The sequence below is a fragment of the Protopterus annectens genome, chromosome 3.part0 (assembly GCF_019279795.1).
Source record: "Protopterus annectens isolate FY-2018-M chromosome 3.part0, PAN1.0, whole genome shotgun sequence".
Classification (NCBI taxonomy): Eukaryota; Metazoa; Chordata; order Ceratodontiformes; family Protopteridae; genus Protopterus; species Protopterus annectens.
This window is the reverse complement of record NC_056731.1, coordinates 1164902965-1164921483: the sequence shown is the minus strand read 5'-3', so window position 1 is coordinate 1164921483 and position 18519 is coordinate 1164902965. Positions and strand designations below refer to the sequence as shown.

At 38.7% G+C, this 18519-nt stretch overlaps 1 protein-coding gene across 1 annotated transcript in view; it reads left to right on the top strand.

Annotated features, from left to right (window-relative positions):
- The window catches only part of NBN (nibrin), a 1386396-nt gene that overhangs the window by 1113115 nt on the left and 254762 nt on the right, over positions 1-18519 (top strand). The window contains exon 13 of the mRNA XM_044065389.1: positions 17218-17373. Within this exon, the coding sequence (XP_043921324.1) occupies positions 17218-17373 (156 nt within the window). The remainder of the gene's footprint in view (positions 1-17217; positions 17374-18519) is intronic.

Sequence of the window (18519 nt, the reverse complement as noted above, 5' to 3'; positions counted from 1 at the left end):
GAGACCAAACACAGGATAAAAACATTGCACCAGATATTGTAAGTAACTTGAAAACCCTTGATAATCATTTGTTGAAACTAAAAAAGACACAACTTGAGATAGCTTATTTCAAGGAGTGTCTAAATGTAGCTTATTTCAAGGAGTGTCTAAATGTTAATATAATACCTAAGGGACTTCGCAGAATGCAATATCCTACGGGGCTTGTGAATCAGTCTCCTTTTCACAAAGATCTTGTACAGCTTTATGAACGACAGGGTGTAGATCTGCTTAATCTTATGATCAAGCATTATTCCATCTTTGTTAATGAATTGACTGACACTGTGCTCGACTTGGATAAACTTGTTACTAGTGACTCTGAGTTTTTTAGATACAAGTATAACTATTCTAGATCTATAACAAGCATCGTTAAACACCTGACTAAATTGCAAGCTAACAAGTATAGGAAACTGGAGAGAGACATTAAAGCTTACAAGGAAGGCACTGCTTATCCTATACCTTCTCCTGCTCAGTCTTGGCAACGATCACCAGTTATGAATGTTGTTCATAATGCTTGTGCTCTAACTGATTGTGCTAATTGTAAATGTTCATATCCTAATGATATTACTGCTGACAATGTTGAATTTGATAATAATTTTTTGAATGATGAGGCAGAATTTCCAACCCTTAGAAGAAGCGAAAGGCTTCAGAACAGTTCAAAAAATAACTATAATCCTAATCTAAGGTTTACCAGCAGTAACAATGCCACTTCTTCTAATAGAATCCCAAACCAAGAATACAATGGTGCAAGACCTAAACAACAAAGACCAGCACATAATTTTAACACAAGGTCTAAAAATTTTCAATAGAGGAGGAAACCGGAGCTACTGAATTTTCAATTCAGGCCGTGTCCCCCTCCATTGATATACATGAAACCATGATGGTTAGCCCTCCTATTGGTGACATTAATGTTGTTTTGGATAACCTAGAGAACACTTTGGCTTTACAAAAAACAGAAATTATGTTTAATAAAAGTAAAGATTTTAAAGTTTACAATTTTTCTTCTTGCCCACTATCACCGGATTTAGTTGAATTATTATCTAAAGGGCAAACGTATGTCCCTTATACGAAACTTGATATCACGTCTGCCATTTTGGATCTTAAAATGTATACTAGAAAATTAAATTTTAAATATTTATTCGGTGATATTAAGAACACGGGACCCCCACACAGTTTCCACATACCTAGTACTTATAACCCACCACTTCATCCCACTATACAAATGTTTGAAAGTGTTTGTGAATTGGACTTTAGATCTCTCGCTAATAAGAGAATGAAAAGAATAACTGATACTGAAGAAATAGATCTAATTAAATTTGTCCATTCACACAAAATCAGACTATGTAAGCCAGATAAAGGAGGAGGAATTGTAGTGTTTGACATCGATGATTATAACTGCAGGATGAGAGCTATGCTTAATAATGACTCCTACGCACAAAGTTCTAGGTCTGAGGTGAGCAAAGCCTATAATTTAGTGAAAACATGTATTAATGATTTATTCATTGAAGGGCACATTGACCAGGAATTATTAAATTACTTGTCCACTTCTTTTCCTATCTACCCAAGTTTCTTTGGGATTCCTAAGATTCATAAAGATCTATATGACCCGCCTATGAGACCGTTGGTAGATGGAAGGGGATCACCACTATATGTTTGTGCTAAAGTTATTGACCTTATTTTACAGAAAATAGTGATAAATGAAAAACAAGTCTGTAAAGACTCTTGGTCTTTTTTAGACCAGATCAACACCCTTGAATTTGACATCAACCACAACTTTCTAACGGTTGACGTAAAAGATTTATACACTTGTATCCCACATACCATAGCTATAGAATGGGTAACACTCATGATGTACAAACATAAGGCCTCAAAAAGAGACATTTTTTTGGTGTCTGAATTACTAGATTTAGTCCTTTCATATAATTTTTTCATCTTTGACTCATCATTTTTCATTCAGAAAATAGGTATTGCTATGGGTTCTCCTTGTGGAGCAAGTGTAGCAAATTTAGTGATGGCGTTTTGGGAATTTGACTTTGTTTTTAAATCAAAGATGTACTTAGATACAGTCGTGTTTTACACTAGGTACCTTGACGACATTTTTATGTTAATAAAAGGTAACGACCACATAGCCTCACTACTAGTCGACTCCTTCAACACTTCGACAGAATTTTTGAAGTTTACTTACACGTTTGATAATTGTGCCATCTCATATCTAGACATAATGTTATCCAAGAACATTGAACTGAATAGTTATGCATCAAGAGTGTACCGAAAAGCTACATACTCGAACACATTTCTACACTACTCAAGCTGTCACCCTTTTCATCAAAAGAAGGCTGTCATTAAAGAGCAACTAGTAAGAGCGGCCCGGATTGTCACTCTCGATTCTGAATTTGATGAAGAATGTTTATTCTTAAAGGAAGCTTTTTCTAAAAGAGAGTACCTGGTGGAGCTCATAGATGAGATCATAGCCGAGGTGAAACTAAAGAGAGATAATAACTTCTTTAGTCCTTTATTGGCTATCCAAGCCCAATGTTCAGACAGCTTAAAAATCACCAACTTGAGTAGTGATGAGATTAATGGTGCTCAGATTAATAATAAATTTAATAAAATGAAAATAATTAATAACAACAATCCTAATCGAGCTACCTATTTTTCTAGAACGTATGTAAAATCAAGCTCCTTATGTATTAATATACTAAATAAAAATTGGAACTTATTTAGAAATAACTTGTCCTTAATGAACAAAATAGGACATAGACCTAAAGTTATTTTTAAACGTGGTCGAAACTTAAAGGATACCCTGAAGTTTCAAGCTGACTTGTTGAAGAAGTCGACTGGGATGTTTAAGTGCGAGACTTGTAATATGTGTAAACACGTTTCTGTTAATAACTCCTTTACACTGGAGGGGGTTACATATAAATTACGTAATAAGTACAACTGTAATTCTAAAGGTATCATCTATTTAGCCAAGTGTAATTGTTGTCTTGCCTTCTATGTGGGAAAAACTGAGCGGAGACTCAGGGATAGAATTTATGAACATATATATGCTATTTCCCACAAGAAGGCTGACAACGCACTGGCCAAACATATCACTTCTTTTCCAGACCATTCATTCAAATTTTTGGTCATTGACAAACTAGAAAGTAACCTTAGGGGTGGCCCTTACTCTTTAAAACTATTAGAATTAGAATTGAAGTGGCAAGTCAAATTAAATGCAAGTACCTTTCCAGGTCTTAACGAAGCCCTGTCAATAGGAGTCCTGTTGAAATTAAAAAGTTTGGCGAGATAATAATTTTTCACAATTAATATTTTTTTACAATTGATGTATCTTTTTCCTTTTCATATAATGTAGATAAGTATTTTTTAAGTTGTATGTTTGAATATACATCAATTTTTGAGTTAGTTAAGTAACACATTTTAATTTTTTAGTTAGTTTAGTAATACATATACTTTTGCGGTCCTTTGCATAATTGCAATTGTTTATTTCAGAGTCTACCATTTATTAATTAATTATTAATTATTATTGTAGTGCACCATAACTGTCAGTTATATATATATCTGTATTTTTAAATTTTAATTGTCTAATTAAGCATTAATTGTTAAAATTTGGCACCTCTTTAGTATATAAAAATACGTGGAATTTATTTTATCTTTGTTCTGAAGAAGGCTAACTATTGTAAGCCGAAAAGCGCTTTGACACATTTGGTAATAAAGGTTCTGTTCCAGGTTGGACGTGGTTTTGATTCCTGGTGTTAAACATCTGTAACCCACCTAGGTCGGGGACTAAGCCTCCTACTTAACTATACATACCAGCTCTGAGATCACACTACAGTGGACGTAAATGGCATATTTCCCCACGATGGGCAAGTTTATTTGCCCTGGGAAAAAGTTAATCCTTCAAAATTTTAATTTTTATTTTCATCTTGCAAAAATAACGCTTGGGTGTGTGTGTGGGTGTGTGTGTGTGTGTGTGTATATATATATATATATATATATATATATATATATATATATATATATATATATAGGTCTAGGACTGTAGAGCGAAAGCTTGTTTCACTGAAACCAAAATGGATGAGCACACTTTTGCGAAAGTACATTTTCACTGAAAATGCACTTTCACTAAAGTGAGCTAAAAAAAATCATGACATGATGGCTTTTGCTGAGATCATGGTACAGTGGGGAGAAGGGAATATTCCCTTTTCCCTACTGTAGTGCGATCTTGGAGTGAGAATATAAAAGTAGGGGGGTGGGAGGTATAGCCCCCCACATGGGGGGTGCAGAGGGGCTTGCCCTCTTGCGTAAATGTGTTTACTTTTTTTTTTTTTTTTTTTTTACGTGTTTTGGGGTTTTTTTTTTTTTTTTTTTGCAGACTTTTGCGAAAGTACTTTTTCAGTGAAAAAGCACTTTCGCAGAAGTGTGCTCGACCGTTTCAGTTTCATTGAAAAGTGTCATCGGTAATTAGTCCTAGATCCATATACATACATACACACACACACACACACACACACACACACACACACACACACACACACACACACACACAGTGCACACACATATATATATATATATATATATATATATATACACACACACACACACACACACACACACACACATGTATATGTTATGCAGTATATAAGCAAGCACGCACATACTGTAGTTTATGCTCTTCTTAAGAGTTTGCTTTCAAAACCCTATTCTATATCACTTTCCACCTTACTTCACCATCTTTTTTCCCCCCACTTTGATTTACAGCTGTCTGCTTACGCTATATGTAAAACTCTCAGTTGTGTAAAAGCTGTCTGCTTATGCTATATGTAAAACTCTCAGTTGTGTAACTTTAAAGTATCCCTTCAGATCAGATATTCCTAAACCACCTTGTTCAACAGGAAGAATCATATTATCCTCCTGCCGTCTTCACTTCCCAAATAATTGCTTCAACTTTGTATGAAATGTTGTTCACAACTTTTCTTCTAATTGAGAAAAGTATGCATGACCTGTTTAAACGACTGAAGGAACTAAACACATTTTCAGTGACTAGATCTTACTGCTCAGCTTCATGGCCATTAATTTCCGTTCTCTTATTTTTTTTTATAATCATTTTATGTTTGACTCTTCCTACTTATCCTTAACTCTCAGAACATAATCCTTTTTAATCCGTAAGTCCAAATAAATCTTGTATTGTTGAATTCATTTGTGTAAATGCATGTGATTTACTGCTATAGTCTTTGCTTTAACTTCATTTATTTTATACTCTTAAAATGCTTGCAATTATGCCAAATGTCCTGCAACACCCTAATGTCAAGAGTCAGAATTTAAGTACAAGGTAATATCATTCGCAAACAAAGCTAATTTTTCTTGGCTAACACATCCATGGTATGCCTGAATTTGTGAGTTCCTTGTTTTTTTAGCTAAAGGTTACGAGTGTGTAGCAAATGAGAGAGGGGTAATGGAATGCCTGGTTTCCTCTTTTCAAACTCAAGTTGCTAAAAAAAGGACTCCTCCCATGTTTTTTTTTCCTCTGATCATCATATGTTCTCAATATTAACTCTTATTATTCTATTTGGGAATGCAAACGCTAACATTACACTATTCATGAATTCTCTGCAAATCTTATCTTTCTGTGCATCTAAACTAATCAGCAGTTACCAAGTTTTTTATATATACTCTGATTTCATTTGAATTATCACTGGTGTATTAATAATGTCAAATATTTGTCTGCTTTCCTCATAACCACACTGGTCCATATCTGTCAGCATTAGTATCAATTTTTCATTCTCTTAGCTAGTATAGATGTAAACACTGTGTAATCAAAGTTGGTATGTACATCCTTTGGTAATACTACTATCACTGCCTTCTTCCACAATGGAGGTGTCCTCACCATTTCCAAAAACATTATTAAATAATGCTTTCCAAGTCTACAGTAGCTTCCTTCCTCCTGACTTCTCAATTTCTATGAGAATTTCAATTTCTATGAGAATTTCATCCATTTCTGGAGACTTCCCTATGGGTTGTTTATACATCACAATTTTTATTTGTCCTTGATCATAATGTTAATTGTTGAGTTTCTACTACGTCAAGCTTTACAGTATCTGTTTCCAAAAGTGCTTCTAAATGTGTTTCTTCTTGATTTCTCCAGCCCTCTGCTCTATGTAGATTGTCATAAAAGTGCCAACATATCTTGATTGTGTCTTCAGAATTCCTAGTTAACCTTCTTGTCACAGGGTTCCTTGGTTTTGCCACAGCTCTTATCATTTTCTGTTGCCTAACCACCCCTCATGCAGCTGACCATTAGCTGCCACCACCTTCTCTTCTCATATACCAGGTCTCCGGGGCCCACCTTAGCATCCCCTAGGCCCACCTGACCCATGTTCTATGATGGTAGGGAAATTGAGGACACTGCACCAGTGTCCTAACCCCCTTCCCAACCCCTGGCAATCCTATGAGCACAACTTAGATGCTGCATTGGTAGGAGCATACACACATCAGTATGTACTGATCAGTTAAGTAAGTGGTGCATCCACTTTGCAGCATAGAGCTTACTAAGATAAGAATGTTGCTGTATTGCAGTGAGTTTAAACTGCCTTCCTCCTACCCAGGAGGGTGAGCTATCATTATTACCAGTCACTCCCACTCTTCCACCACATAGCCAGTCCATCACCAGCACCATTAGAAAATATAAGTTGTCTTGGTCGAAGTAAGGGCTTTATGCACTCTCTATTGCCCAAGTCTTTGTGTTAAAAATGTCTGCACTTTGGGATTATTGTCATAAAACCTGTTTAATTGCAGTTTTCCCAGACTCCTAAGAATTTCCCAATTGGTGCCTTATTTTCCTCCTAGCACTCTGCAGTTGATCCTTTTTGGTCTGTAAGTGTCCCTTAACTCTTGGCAATTCTTTGTATTGCTTTTTTGTTTTACTTCCACATCTCTCTCTCCCTTAATTCCATTGTACTTTTAAAATCCATTTTCATTTTATCCCAGGCTCTAGCCAGCCCTTCTGGAACATATTTTGCCTTTCCTAATAATTTGTTTGGTGCTGCGGTAGCTTTGTCGCCTCATTGCAAGACATTGTCGCGTTCGATTCTCAGCTAGAGTGTCTTCTGTGTGGAGGCATACGTGAATGGGGCGTGCCTTCATTGAAGGTTGTGCGTCATGGCTGGTAACCCGGTACGTAAAAATCCACTACCAATCATTAGCGGACCGGAGTTCCGCTGTGGCAAGCCCTAACCGGGAAAAGCCGAAATACACAAACAAACATTTATTATACATTAATAAATATGTGGGAAAACACCAATGTCTTTCATTTTAGTTTATTGCATCTTTATCTTATCTGTTACAGGTGCAGGGTTAAATACTGTTATTGGGTGGGTCTCATTGCTTTCAACCAAATGCACATGCTTCTGTGATATATAGTGTCTGTCCATTCTAGTCCACTTATTGTATTTTGGAGAATATGTACATTTCCTCTGAACTGCTGCTCCTGAAGTAACATCCACCATACCAAATACTTCTATATACTTCTTTAAAAAGCTATATTTTCAGCTTATACTTACCCTCTAGCCCCAACACATTTTCGGTACTACAAACTGAATTCCAGTCACTGCATAGAAATAAAATACACTGCTGTAAACTGGTTATTTCTCCTGAAACCATTTTAAGCTCTATAAATACAGTTTTAGTGGGAATATGAATTCATGTTAAGGTAATATTCTTTCCTTACGAGTATTTCTTCACTATCACAAATCATTATTATATTTTACCATGATTGGAGCATCTCTTCCTAACAATATAATAGTACCTCTTTTCCTTTGCCACTGAAATTCTGCCAAGTATCCACACTGAAATATTTTTTTTTATCAAACTCATATGTTCATTTCTATCCAAATGCATCAACTGCAACATGACAGTCTGCACCTTAGATTTCTTAATATAGTTCGGTGCTCTCTGCTTTTTTCTTTTCCTGTAGGGCCATTTACATTCCATGTTAAAATTGACAAAGCAGACATTCTGTTATTTTAAAATTACAATCACTTAAAATACGTGACACTTTTGGTATATGTATTGTTCCTGCTAACAGCTTATGCATACTTTGTAACACTTACTTTACTTATTTCCAGTGTCACACATTTGATTGAGCTCATGTCACATTTTATCAAACAATTTAGTTCACTATACCCTTCCTGAAATCCCTTTAAAAAGAGAGTACAAGAAGAACTGAATTGAAAGAACAAAAACCTGGAAGTCTGGGCTTCCTTGCAGTAGCTACTTGCAGTGACACATGTCTTAAATGTTGGGGTTCTCATTCTACGATACATTTTGCCAGAGTTTGTATTTAGGCACAGTATTGCTACTTTAATTGTAATATGCTTACCCTTCCCAAGTATAGGTCATGCTCTGCATATATTCTTTTAACTTTAAAAACTAGCTCCTTGAAATAATTCATTGACTAGCCTTGTGAAAAAAATAGTTTTGTGACCTTATGTTTTATACATTGCAACATTCTAGCTCCTGGGATATATTCACTTTCATCACTATTTTCCCTGCCCTTACTTTCCCTTTTGTAAAACTGCATTTCTTTCAAAACTTGCTTATATTGGCATTTTAAGAATAAACTACTGTCCCTCAAGCAGATCCGCAGAAGAGATCAACGAATACATGCTCTGAGCATCTCTTAATTGATATCTTCCTTATCTCCAATGCATCACTTCAGCTGTTTGTCAATTTTGACTTAGACAAGTCAGACACCAGTCTAACTTAATTTTGGTCTGTGACTTTTGTCACAACTTGTGTGGACATGGGAAATCCTGTTGAAGTTTACACTGATTTTCAACAGTTAGCACAGGAGGTTGTTTGAAATTTAAAGGGTCTAAGGGTGGCATCCAAAATGTTAGAGTGGATTAGAACAGATCAATCAGGCTGGAAGAAGAAAAGCTTTGCCAGAGGGAAACAGTTAGGTAAGAAGTCACTAAGTCGTTGATTGCCACTTTGTTCACTGCTAGTTGATGCCCTGATTTTCCCCAGATATTGCATTGAGTTTGGAAAGTTATCTCAACCTCCATGCTGTCGATACAGAGATTATTGTGATCGTCTGTGTTGGAAATGGTGTCCATAGAGGCTTGCAGTTGCTGGTATTAAGCATAGATAGCAGCTGAGGCATACAAAGTGCAAGGTTATGCATACTGGAGAGGATAGATGACAGAAAGCATATAGTCTTGATGTGGTGATTTTAAGCAGGAACATTTAAGAAAGGATTTGGAGGTAGTTGCCCCTTCTTTGCTGAATCATTTTAGCAGTTGAAGAGGCAGCATTGAAGGCCAGCAGAATGCTGGAGTGTATAGCCTTAACAAATATCTGCCCAATATGTTGGGCATGGATAAAACCACATTCAAAATGATGTGTACATTTGTGGAGGCCATCCAGCCAAACTGATACTGATTTGTTAAAAAGGAAGATTATGGGAAAGACTCAAGTATGGGTAGTGGTTTTAGATGTTGGTCATGTATGCATTAGAAGAGAGGCAAAAATGTGGTAGTGGGGTTTCACCACATTGAATTTTGCTTGGAGAAAATTGGAGAGGCAGTGTAGAGTTCAAGGGGAAGAGAACAGTAAAGGGGGCATGAATGACATATTGGATAGAGACAGTCTGCATAGGTGTAAAAAATAATTGCTGCTTCCAGGGAGGGGGCAGGGTAAGAGATCGGTTCATTGGTACAGTGCATGTTATTATACGAGATCAATGTCACTTTGGGCAGACAGTGGAAAAGATTAGGTGGAGATGTATGAGGAAAGTAATGTAGAGGTTAGCTGCAGTCCTCAGAATGATTGTTTACTAAAAGTGTTCTTTCTTCTGCACCTTTGTGTGTTTGCTCTAGTGTTTGCAATATTACCGTTGTCTTGGTAGTATTTGCCAATTACAGAAGTATCATGACTTGCGACACTTCTGACAGACAGTAGTAAAGAAGCCTACTAGTAGTCCTACTAGTGATTTCCAACCTGTTTAATATGCTGCTATCTATAGTAAGAAAATTCTTGTCAAAATGAGTTCATTGTTCTTGTGGCCTTACCACTAATCATACTTGTGCTTGTGGATAGCAGCAGTCTGCATTTAAAGTGGAATCTGTGTGTTGAGAGACAGCCTTACAAGACTATCTGCAAATATATAGAGTGAGTATATTTTTCTGTATTATTCTGTATTATAGAGCTAAATTGTTGCTTAGATATCTGTTGTCTTACTGTTCTGCAAATATACAGAGATCAGTATATATTTTTGATTTTAGATTCCTTACATCTCTGTTGAAACTGTCTTCCCCACCTCCACCCCCTCATTTTGATTTCTAATGCTTGTGTGTTGTTAACTCAAGGTTCCCTTAATTTGAACTGTTAATAGCAGCAGTCTGCATTTAAAGTGGAACCTGTGTGTTGAGAGACAGCCTTACAAGACTATCTGCAAATATTTAGAGCTGAGTATATTTTTCTGTATTATTCTGTATTATAGAGCTAAACTTAGATATCTGTTGTCTTACTGTTCTGCAAATATACAGAGATCAGTATATATTTTTTTGGTTTTATAATTTGCACTCTGATTCCTCACATCTCTGTTGAAACTGTATTCCCCACCCCCACCCCTCATTTTGGTTTCTATTGCTTGTGTGTTGTTAACTCAAGGTTCCCTTAATTTGAACTGTTAATAGCAGCAGTCTGCATTTAAAGTGGAACCTGTGTGTTGAGAGACAGCCTTACAAGACTATCTGCAAATATATAGAGCTGAGTATATTTTTCTGTATTATTCTGTATTATAGAGCTAAATTGTTGCTTAGATATCTGTTGTCTTACTTTTCTGCAAACATACAGAGATCAGTATATATTTTTTTGGTTTTATAATTTGCACTCTGATTCCTCACATCTCTGTTGAAACTTTTCCCCACCCCCTCCCTGTTCTTGGTTGTAGTTTAAATTTGGTGGCTTTTTCAGTGCCCGCCCCACTGTAGATTTGATCTTGGACACTCCCCCAGTCCCATCTCTTTACCGCATTCTACCTAATAAACCCTTTCTGCACTTGCTTTTAGTCCTTTTTAATTTAATTACATTTTGTCAAACTGTGTGTGGACTAATATTGCTACATACTCAAGTGTGCCAGCTTGCACTGCATGTGAATTGTTTTTACTACTGTTTTTGCTACTTTTCTGAAAAAAAAAATTGTAAACCTGTAATTAGTGTTCCAGATACAGATTTGCTGTATCCAGGACTATTTGTAAGCGTCTGAGCCCCCAAGCCTTTCTGTGTTGGAGGGAAGCCTTCTAGCTTATCAGTGGGAGTGGTAAGCACTAGGTAACTTGTCTACCACATAAGGAGTGGTTCTGGCCCAGAATTTGTAGTTATTGGCCGTTTGGGCGGTCTTCCATCTCTCTCAACTTTCTGATTTGAAGGCCTGCATTTGCACTTGTTTCTGTCCTGTAACTCCTGGGCCCATCTTATTTGCTCACTCAAAAAAAATGTATTTGCTTTTACTGTATTTGTGTTTCTTCCTACTTTATTTTGCTTTACTTAAAAGTACTCAATTGTATTTATTACTGCTTGGTGTAACTCATTCTAAGCCTTTTAGTTTAAGCACTTGGGCTTCAGACCAGTTGTTTTACATTAGGAAGGTTTGTGGTCTACACTGTAGTGGCAGGACAGGTAGCTTACATCCTTCTAAGTTGGGAACTGCTGATTGAGGGCTCAGTGTCTGTTGTTCTAAAAGTGTATTAATTCTGTTTTAAGCACTTGGGCTTCAGGCCAGTTATTTTACATTAAAAGGGTTTGTGGTCTGCACTCTTGTGGGAGGAGAGGCTGGACTCTGCCCTTCTAGCTGGGAATTTCTGGTTAAAGGCTTATAGTGCCTGAATATTTAAACTGCTTCGTACTGAAATTGGTACACCTTGTTTGCTGTAGCATAGACTAGATCCAGGCCTGCTGAATCTAGCTTTGTTTGTATAACTCGAGCACTAATCCAGGCATTCTTTAAAGTATTCAATTGTATTTATTACTGCTTGGTAGTAACTTGATTAAAGTGTAGCTATCATTCTAAGTCTTTTGGATTAAGCACTTGGGCTTCAGAACAGTTGTTTTACATTAGGAAGGTTTGTGGCCTGCACTGTGATGGCAGGACAGGTAGCTTACATCGTTCTAAGTTGTGAACTGCTGATTGAGGGCTCAGTGTCTGTTATTCTTAAAGTGTATTAGTTCTGGTTTAAGCACTTGGGCTTCAAGCAAGTTATTTTACATTAAGAAGGTTCGTGGTCTGCACTCTTGTGGGAAGGAGAGGCTGGACTCTGCCCTTCTGAGCTGGGAATTTCTGTTTAAAGGCTTATAGTGCCTGCATATTTGAACTGTTTCTTACTGAAATTGGTACACCTTCTTTGTTGTAGCATAGAGTAGATCCAGGCCTGCTGAATCTAGCTTTGTTTGTATGCTTGTTGTTTGTTTGCTTGTTATTTCCCTGAAACGCTAATTCCACCTAAAATGTGGCTTTTCAGCGCTTCTGTGGATCACTAGTGATATCTGCATTGCTTACTGTACTTATTTCCTTGTTTCACTTGAAAGAAAGTTACTGTTTGTTGTTTTTGCATTTAAGTTGCCTGTAACACATTGCATTTAAGTTACCTGGCACTTGCTCACTAAAGCAATTATATAAGTCAGCGCTAAAATATTAAAAGCACTACACCCTCACAAACTCCCCTTGAGTACCTCGTTCCCCATTGGCCCTTTTTTTTCAATTATAAAGGAATTCCCAATACTATTCTAGCATGTCCAAAGTTCAGTTGTCAATCTCCTCTGCAGTCCAGCTGGTGAATCTGGGAATCTTGAGGCAATGGTACAACTGCCTCATGTACACAGACAACCCTCTCCTCCTCCCAACAAATTCCAACACATGTGAGAGATGCAACCATATAGCCATACTGGAGGCTAAGCTCTCTCAACTCAGTACTGGCGAAACCAGTCAGGAGGAGAAGGAAACCACACTCACTACAATTCCAGTCTCACATAGACCTACCACGACAGCAAACCAAACACATAAACACCCAAAAACATACTCTGAGGCTTTAAATAAAAATCTGCCTAAGCAGCAGAGACCTCCAAAGCAGACATCCAAGCAACCGCTACCCCAAAACAAAACACGTGCAACACATAGCTCACAAAGCCAGTGTGCCGAACAGTCACAGCCCTTAAGGCTAAACAACACACCTGATACACTTGTAATAGGTGACTCTGTCGTCAGGCACATTGACGTCCTGCTCACCAGGCTGAACAAGGAGAAGGTCATGGTGAGCTGCCTGTCGGGTGCTAGGATCCGCCACATAACACAAGCACTCAGGTCACTCCAAGGCAATTACAAATATGACTCAGTCATTGTCCATGCTGGTGTGAATGACCTAAGACGTACCTCCCTGGACTACATGAAAAGAGACATAGAGGAGCTCTCTGAGCATGTAGCCCAGGCCTGTATGACCCTGACCTTGAGTAGCATCTTACCCTCACCAAGAATAATGCCACAATATGAAGACAAGATGATCAATTTCAACAATTGGCTTAAGTATTGGTGTCATTCAAAGGTGATCCAATGCCTGTCATCCTGGAATGACATGCTTGACAAGCCACGATGCTTCGCTAGGGACGGCTTGCACCTGTCACCCCTGGGCTTTCAGATATTGGCAAAGGCTCTTGCTACCCCCATAGTGCCTTTTTTAGGCAAGGCTCAAAAGACAAACCCACCACCATAGGTATCACAAGGGATAAGAAACTAAGAGTAATGCTACTCAATGCCAGAAGTCTAAACCTGAAGCTGCACGCACTCGAAACTCTCCTTAGCATGGAGAACATCGATATCTGTGCAGTAACAGAAACTTGGTTCAAGGCTCCCGAGAGCACCCCAGCACTACCAGGTTATACCTCATACCATGCTTTTCGGCCCCAAAACTTGGATTGAACCACAAAAGGAGGGGGAGTATCAATATTCGTCAAAGATACCCACACCTCCAGGTTGGTGGCACAGCACGAAGCATCAGAGACTATCTATGTGCAACTAACAGTGGGTAAAACTGCCTTCCAGTTTATAGCCTGCTACAGACCACCCTCTGAAACCCAGGAACCCCACTCGGCCTTCCTGAGAACACTGGAAAATATGAAGGTCTCTCCAAACACCATTATATTGGGCGACTTCAACTACCCAAACATAGACTGGGAGCATTACTCTAGCTCCAACACCCTAGCCCAAAGGTTCCTAGAATTTATAAATTGAAATGCTATGGAACAACTTGTTACCACACCCACAAGAGGGGAAAACATACTGGACCTGATCATCACCAACATGGGGACTCTATGCCCCAGACCAGAAGTGTATCCCTCACTGGTAAGATCAGACCATAAACTAATCTCACTGGATATTCACATCCCGACTCCACCCCCTGCCCTGAAAACCACAGTGAAAAACATCTCTAAAGCAAATTTCACACTCCTCAAACCAAGGTGGAATCCTTCAAAGCCCCCGGGCCTGTGGAAAATACGGCCCAGACCGCAGAATCCTTTATAAATGCATTCTATGAACACCTTCAGGAATGCATGGATCATGCAATCCCAAATAAAACCAAGACCCAATCCTCCAAAGGCAGAGGCAGACGTCCTGTCTGATGGACCCCAGCCATAAACAAACTATACAATAGAAGGAGGAAGCTACTACATGATAGAGCAAAATCCCAAAAAGGGAAGGCATCTCTGATCAGTATTAGCAAAAAACTACGGGCACTCATAAAATCGTCTAAGGCCAGCTTCGAGAGAAAAATTGCACAGGACACTAAGGATAATCACAAGGCTTTCTTTAGTTATGTTAGGAACCTGGGTGGAAATTCCCAGATATTCTCAGAATTAGTCCAAAATGACAAAAAATACACTGAACCCACAGACATTGCTAACATCCTAGCTGACAGGTTCAGCGCAAACTTCTCCCCCCCCCCTACCAAAAGGGCAAATATCTATCCCAGCAGAGTGTTGCCCCCCCCTGACATCTCAGATGCTCAGGTAAGAGCTGCCCTCTCCAAAGCAAAAAAAACAGCATCAATGGGACCAGACGGTGTCCCAGGCTGCGTCCTGCATGAACTCCAAGAAGAGCTAAACCCAAACATAAAACTACTGTTCAATCTCAGCCTTGCTAATGTACCCAAAGAGTGGCGTACAGCCCTCTCCACAAAGGTGGTGCCTCAACGGATCCTGGAAACTATCGCCCCATAAGCCTGACTAGCTTGGTCTGCAAAGCTATGGAAAGGATCATCATGGACCTCATAAATAAAGATATTGGGGACCTACAAACACTGGATCCTACCCAGTTTGGCTTTGTTAAGGGCAGATCCTGCCTCTTAAACCTGGTTGATTTCTTTGAAACAGTCACCAAGGCCATTGACGAGGGGAAGGTGGTCCACACAGCCTACCTGGACCTCGCAAAAGCCTTCGATACAATACCCCACTCGGGCATTATAGATAAGCTCACCAGCTTAAATATAACCCCCTATGTCATTAGATGGGTTGCAAACTGGCTCAAGGACAGAACCCACATGGTTAGAATTGCTGGAGCCATGTCAGACTCCAAACCAGTTACAAGTGGCGTCCCACAAGGCTCAGTCCTGGGACCTCTCTTGTTCAGTATATATTTCTCGGCGGTACAGGCCAACACGGAAGGACTGTGGCTGACCAAGTTCGCAGATGACTGCAAACTGGGTGCCATAATAGACTCTCCAGCCTACACAAGCATCCTCCAAAAGGGCCTCATAGAAACAGACAACTGGTGCCAGAGCCATAGCCTCAAGCAAAATGCCAAAAAGTGTATAGTCATCCCCTTTGGCAAAAACAAAGTGCCCACAAATTGCCACATAGGTGGTAATCCATTAAGTACGGAAGAAGTAATTAAGGACCTGGGGACCCAAGTTGATAGCAATCTCTCATTTGACAACCACGTGGCCAAAGTGGTTAGAAAAACATTTTATATAGCCCACATAATCATGAAGGGATTCACATCTAGATCAGGGGAGGTAATCGTGCTTCTTTACTCATCCCTCGTCAGGCCCATAATTGAGTACAATGCCCCTTTTGGGATGTACCTTACCAGACACCTGCAGCAACTGGAAAGACCCCAAAAGTACCTCACCAAGAGGATCAAAGGACTCAAACAGATGTCAAATGCTGCCCAGTTAAAGAAACTCCAGCTCTACTCAGTGGCATACCGCCTGCTCGGAGGCGATCTGTGCCTGACATATAAAGCCATGTCCAACCCGGAATTAATGGACATGCTGCACCTCAGAAAATCCAAATCCCATCGAGCTACGCGCTCCAGAGACTTGAACCTCAGCACTGAAATAAATAGGACATGCTGGAGATTCATAACCCAGAGGCTCCCTTCACTCTGGAATAAAATCCCAGTCCAGGTTAGGCAGAGTCCCTCACTGACTCTCTTCAAGAGGGATCTTGATGAGTGGATGGGAGATCGTAGGTTTACCCCGGGTATCACTTCTGTGTCACTGTTAGACACAAGAGAGGTCCCAGGACTGAGCCTTGTGGGACGCCACTTGTAACTGGTTTGGAGTATACTAACCTCGAAAAAGTGCATAGCAAAATTAATTTAAAATGGGTGGCGAAAGCCAAACACACTCTAGCTAGGCTTATAAATGCCCTAGGGCAGATAGCCTAGTATGAACCTATTTACCTATGATAATAGTGGACGTCTCGGGTTAGCCTAAACTTAAGACTATATATGTTCTTCTCTTTGTACTGATGTACAAGAGTTGATTTTGCAGGTTAGTATCATTGAATAATTTGCCTGGTTGTTCTTAAAGGGGAATGACAAATTAATATGTTCCTATTTGGCTCAGTCTCATTTTCTTTAAGTATTATTTCAAACTGGAGAGTTGTAGGATTACAGTCTGGCCTCTGTTATGTTAAACTGTTCTGAAGAGGTAAACGTATAACATTAGTTGTAAGGAATCAAATTTAAGAAGTTGTGTGTGGAAGTGTTCAACCCTTGAATTATTTTCTTTACTGGCTACAGTCTTTTATTTATGTTTTTATATGTTTTGAAATGAGATGTAATCAGTAGTAGTACATGACTTTATGTATGGCTAAATGAGCATTAATAAGTAATTTCCATTGTAGACTAATGGAGTTCTTCTGGATGACGAATATAATAATCTACCTAACAAGCTAGTACAAGTTAAATTTGCATCTCTGATCGTTGGCTGCCCTAAACCAGCTAAAACCAGCTCAAATCCTGACAGTGGGGAAAAGAAGAACTTTAAGAAGTTTAAAAAGGTAAGTTGCAATGCATTTTCTCTGCATGTCATCAGTGGCTTTCCTGACTGCATTGTGTGTTTGATGTTTATTATCTCTTGTTTGGAAAACTATATGCCAGGCTCCAAAAGACTTGCTCTCAGTGTAAATGACTTACTTTGGTGTAAGGCCTATCTATAAACAGGCTTACTATGGGGACCAGATTCCAAAACACCTGCTCTTAGCCTGCTCTCATTGTAAATAGTCCCTTACACTGAGAGCAATTCTTTTGGAATCAGGGCTCATATCTTTTGTAAAATGTCTGTGGTATCTTTATGAAACTGGTCTAGCGGTGCACTGCAACATCTCTGTTACTAATACTCTGATGGCAGATTACCAAGGATTTTAATTAGAGGACGAACACTGCCAGCTAGCCATTTTAAAACTTTATATATTTTATATATTCTCAGTCATGTTATTGAGTCATAAACTGCCTCCCCCATCTCTCACTGTCAATTTTCATCTTGCAGGAGACATTGGAGAATCTAACAGCAGAAGTCTGTTTTGGAGGTGGGATACCTCCCAACCTCTTAGTGAAAGAAATTTGGACAAAGCCTGAAATGGGGGGGGGGGGGGCAAAGGTCCAAAAGTAGGGGCAAATTTTAAATATTGCTCCTATAAATGCAGAAAGTTGCTAGAATAACAGGATTTCTCTTAACATGCATTTTCTAAAGATTTTGAAGTCTGAAACACAAATGTTTGTCATTATTTAGTGATTTCAATCCTTAGTGATTTGTCAGAAAACCATAAATTTTAATGTGGAACAAATCAAAAATATTAGGCAAAAATCTGGACATTCTCTGAAAATTTGGGCAGTTGAGAGGTATTGGGGGTGGGTGCTTTAAATTATTCTTTTTATTCCAGTATGGCATATTTTTATGAATCTTCCGCTGTCTGGATTGTGTTTGGTTTATGCCACTTTATTTTGTCATTACCACTTAAACACAGGCAAATATACATAGAAAAGAAAACGAAACGTACTAACATTTGTCGTATTCATGCATAATACATTAAGTATGTTTTCTTTTTAAACAGTTTTCACTCCATTACATACATTTCTCAATTCCACCCTTCCCTTAATCTTCATTCCATCTGTTGAGCGTTATTTTGCATGTATTGTTCCCACAA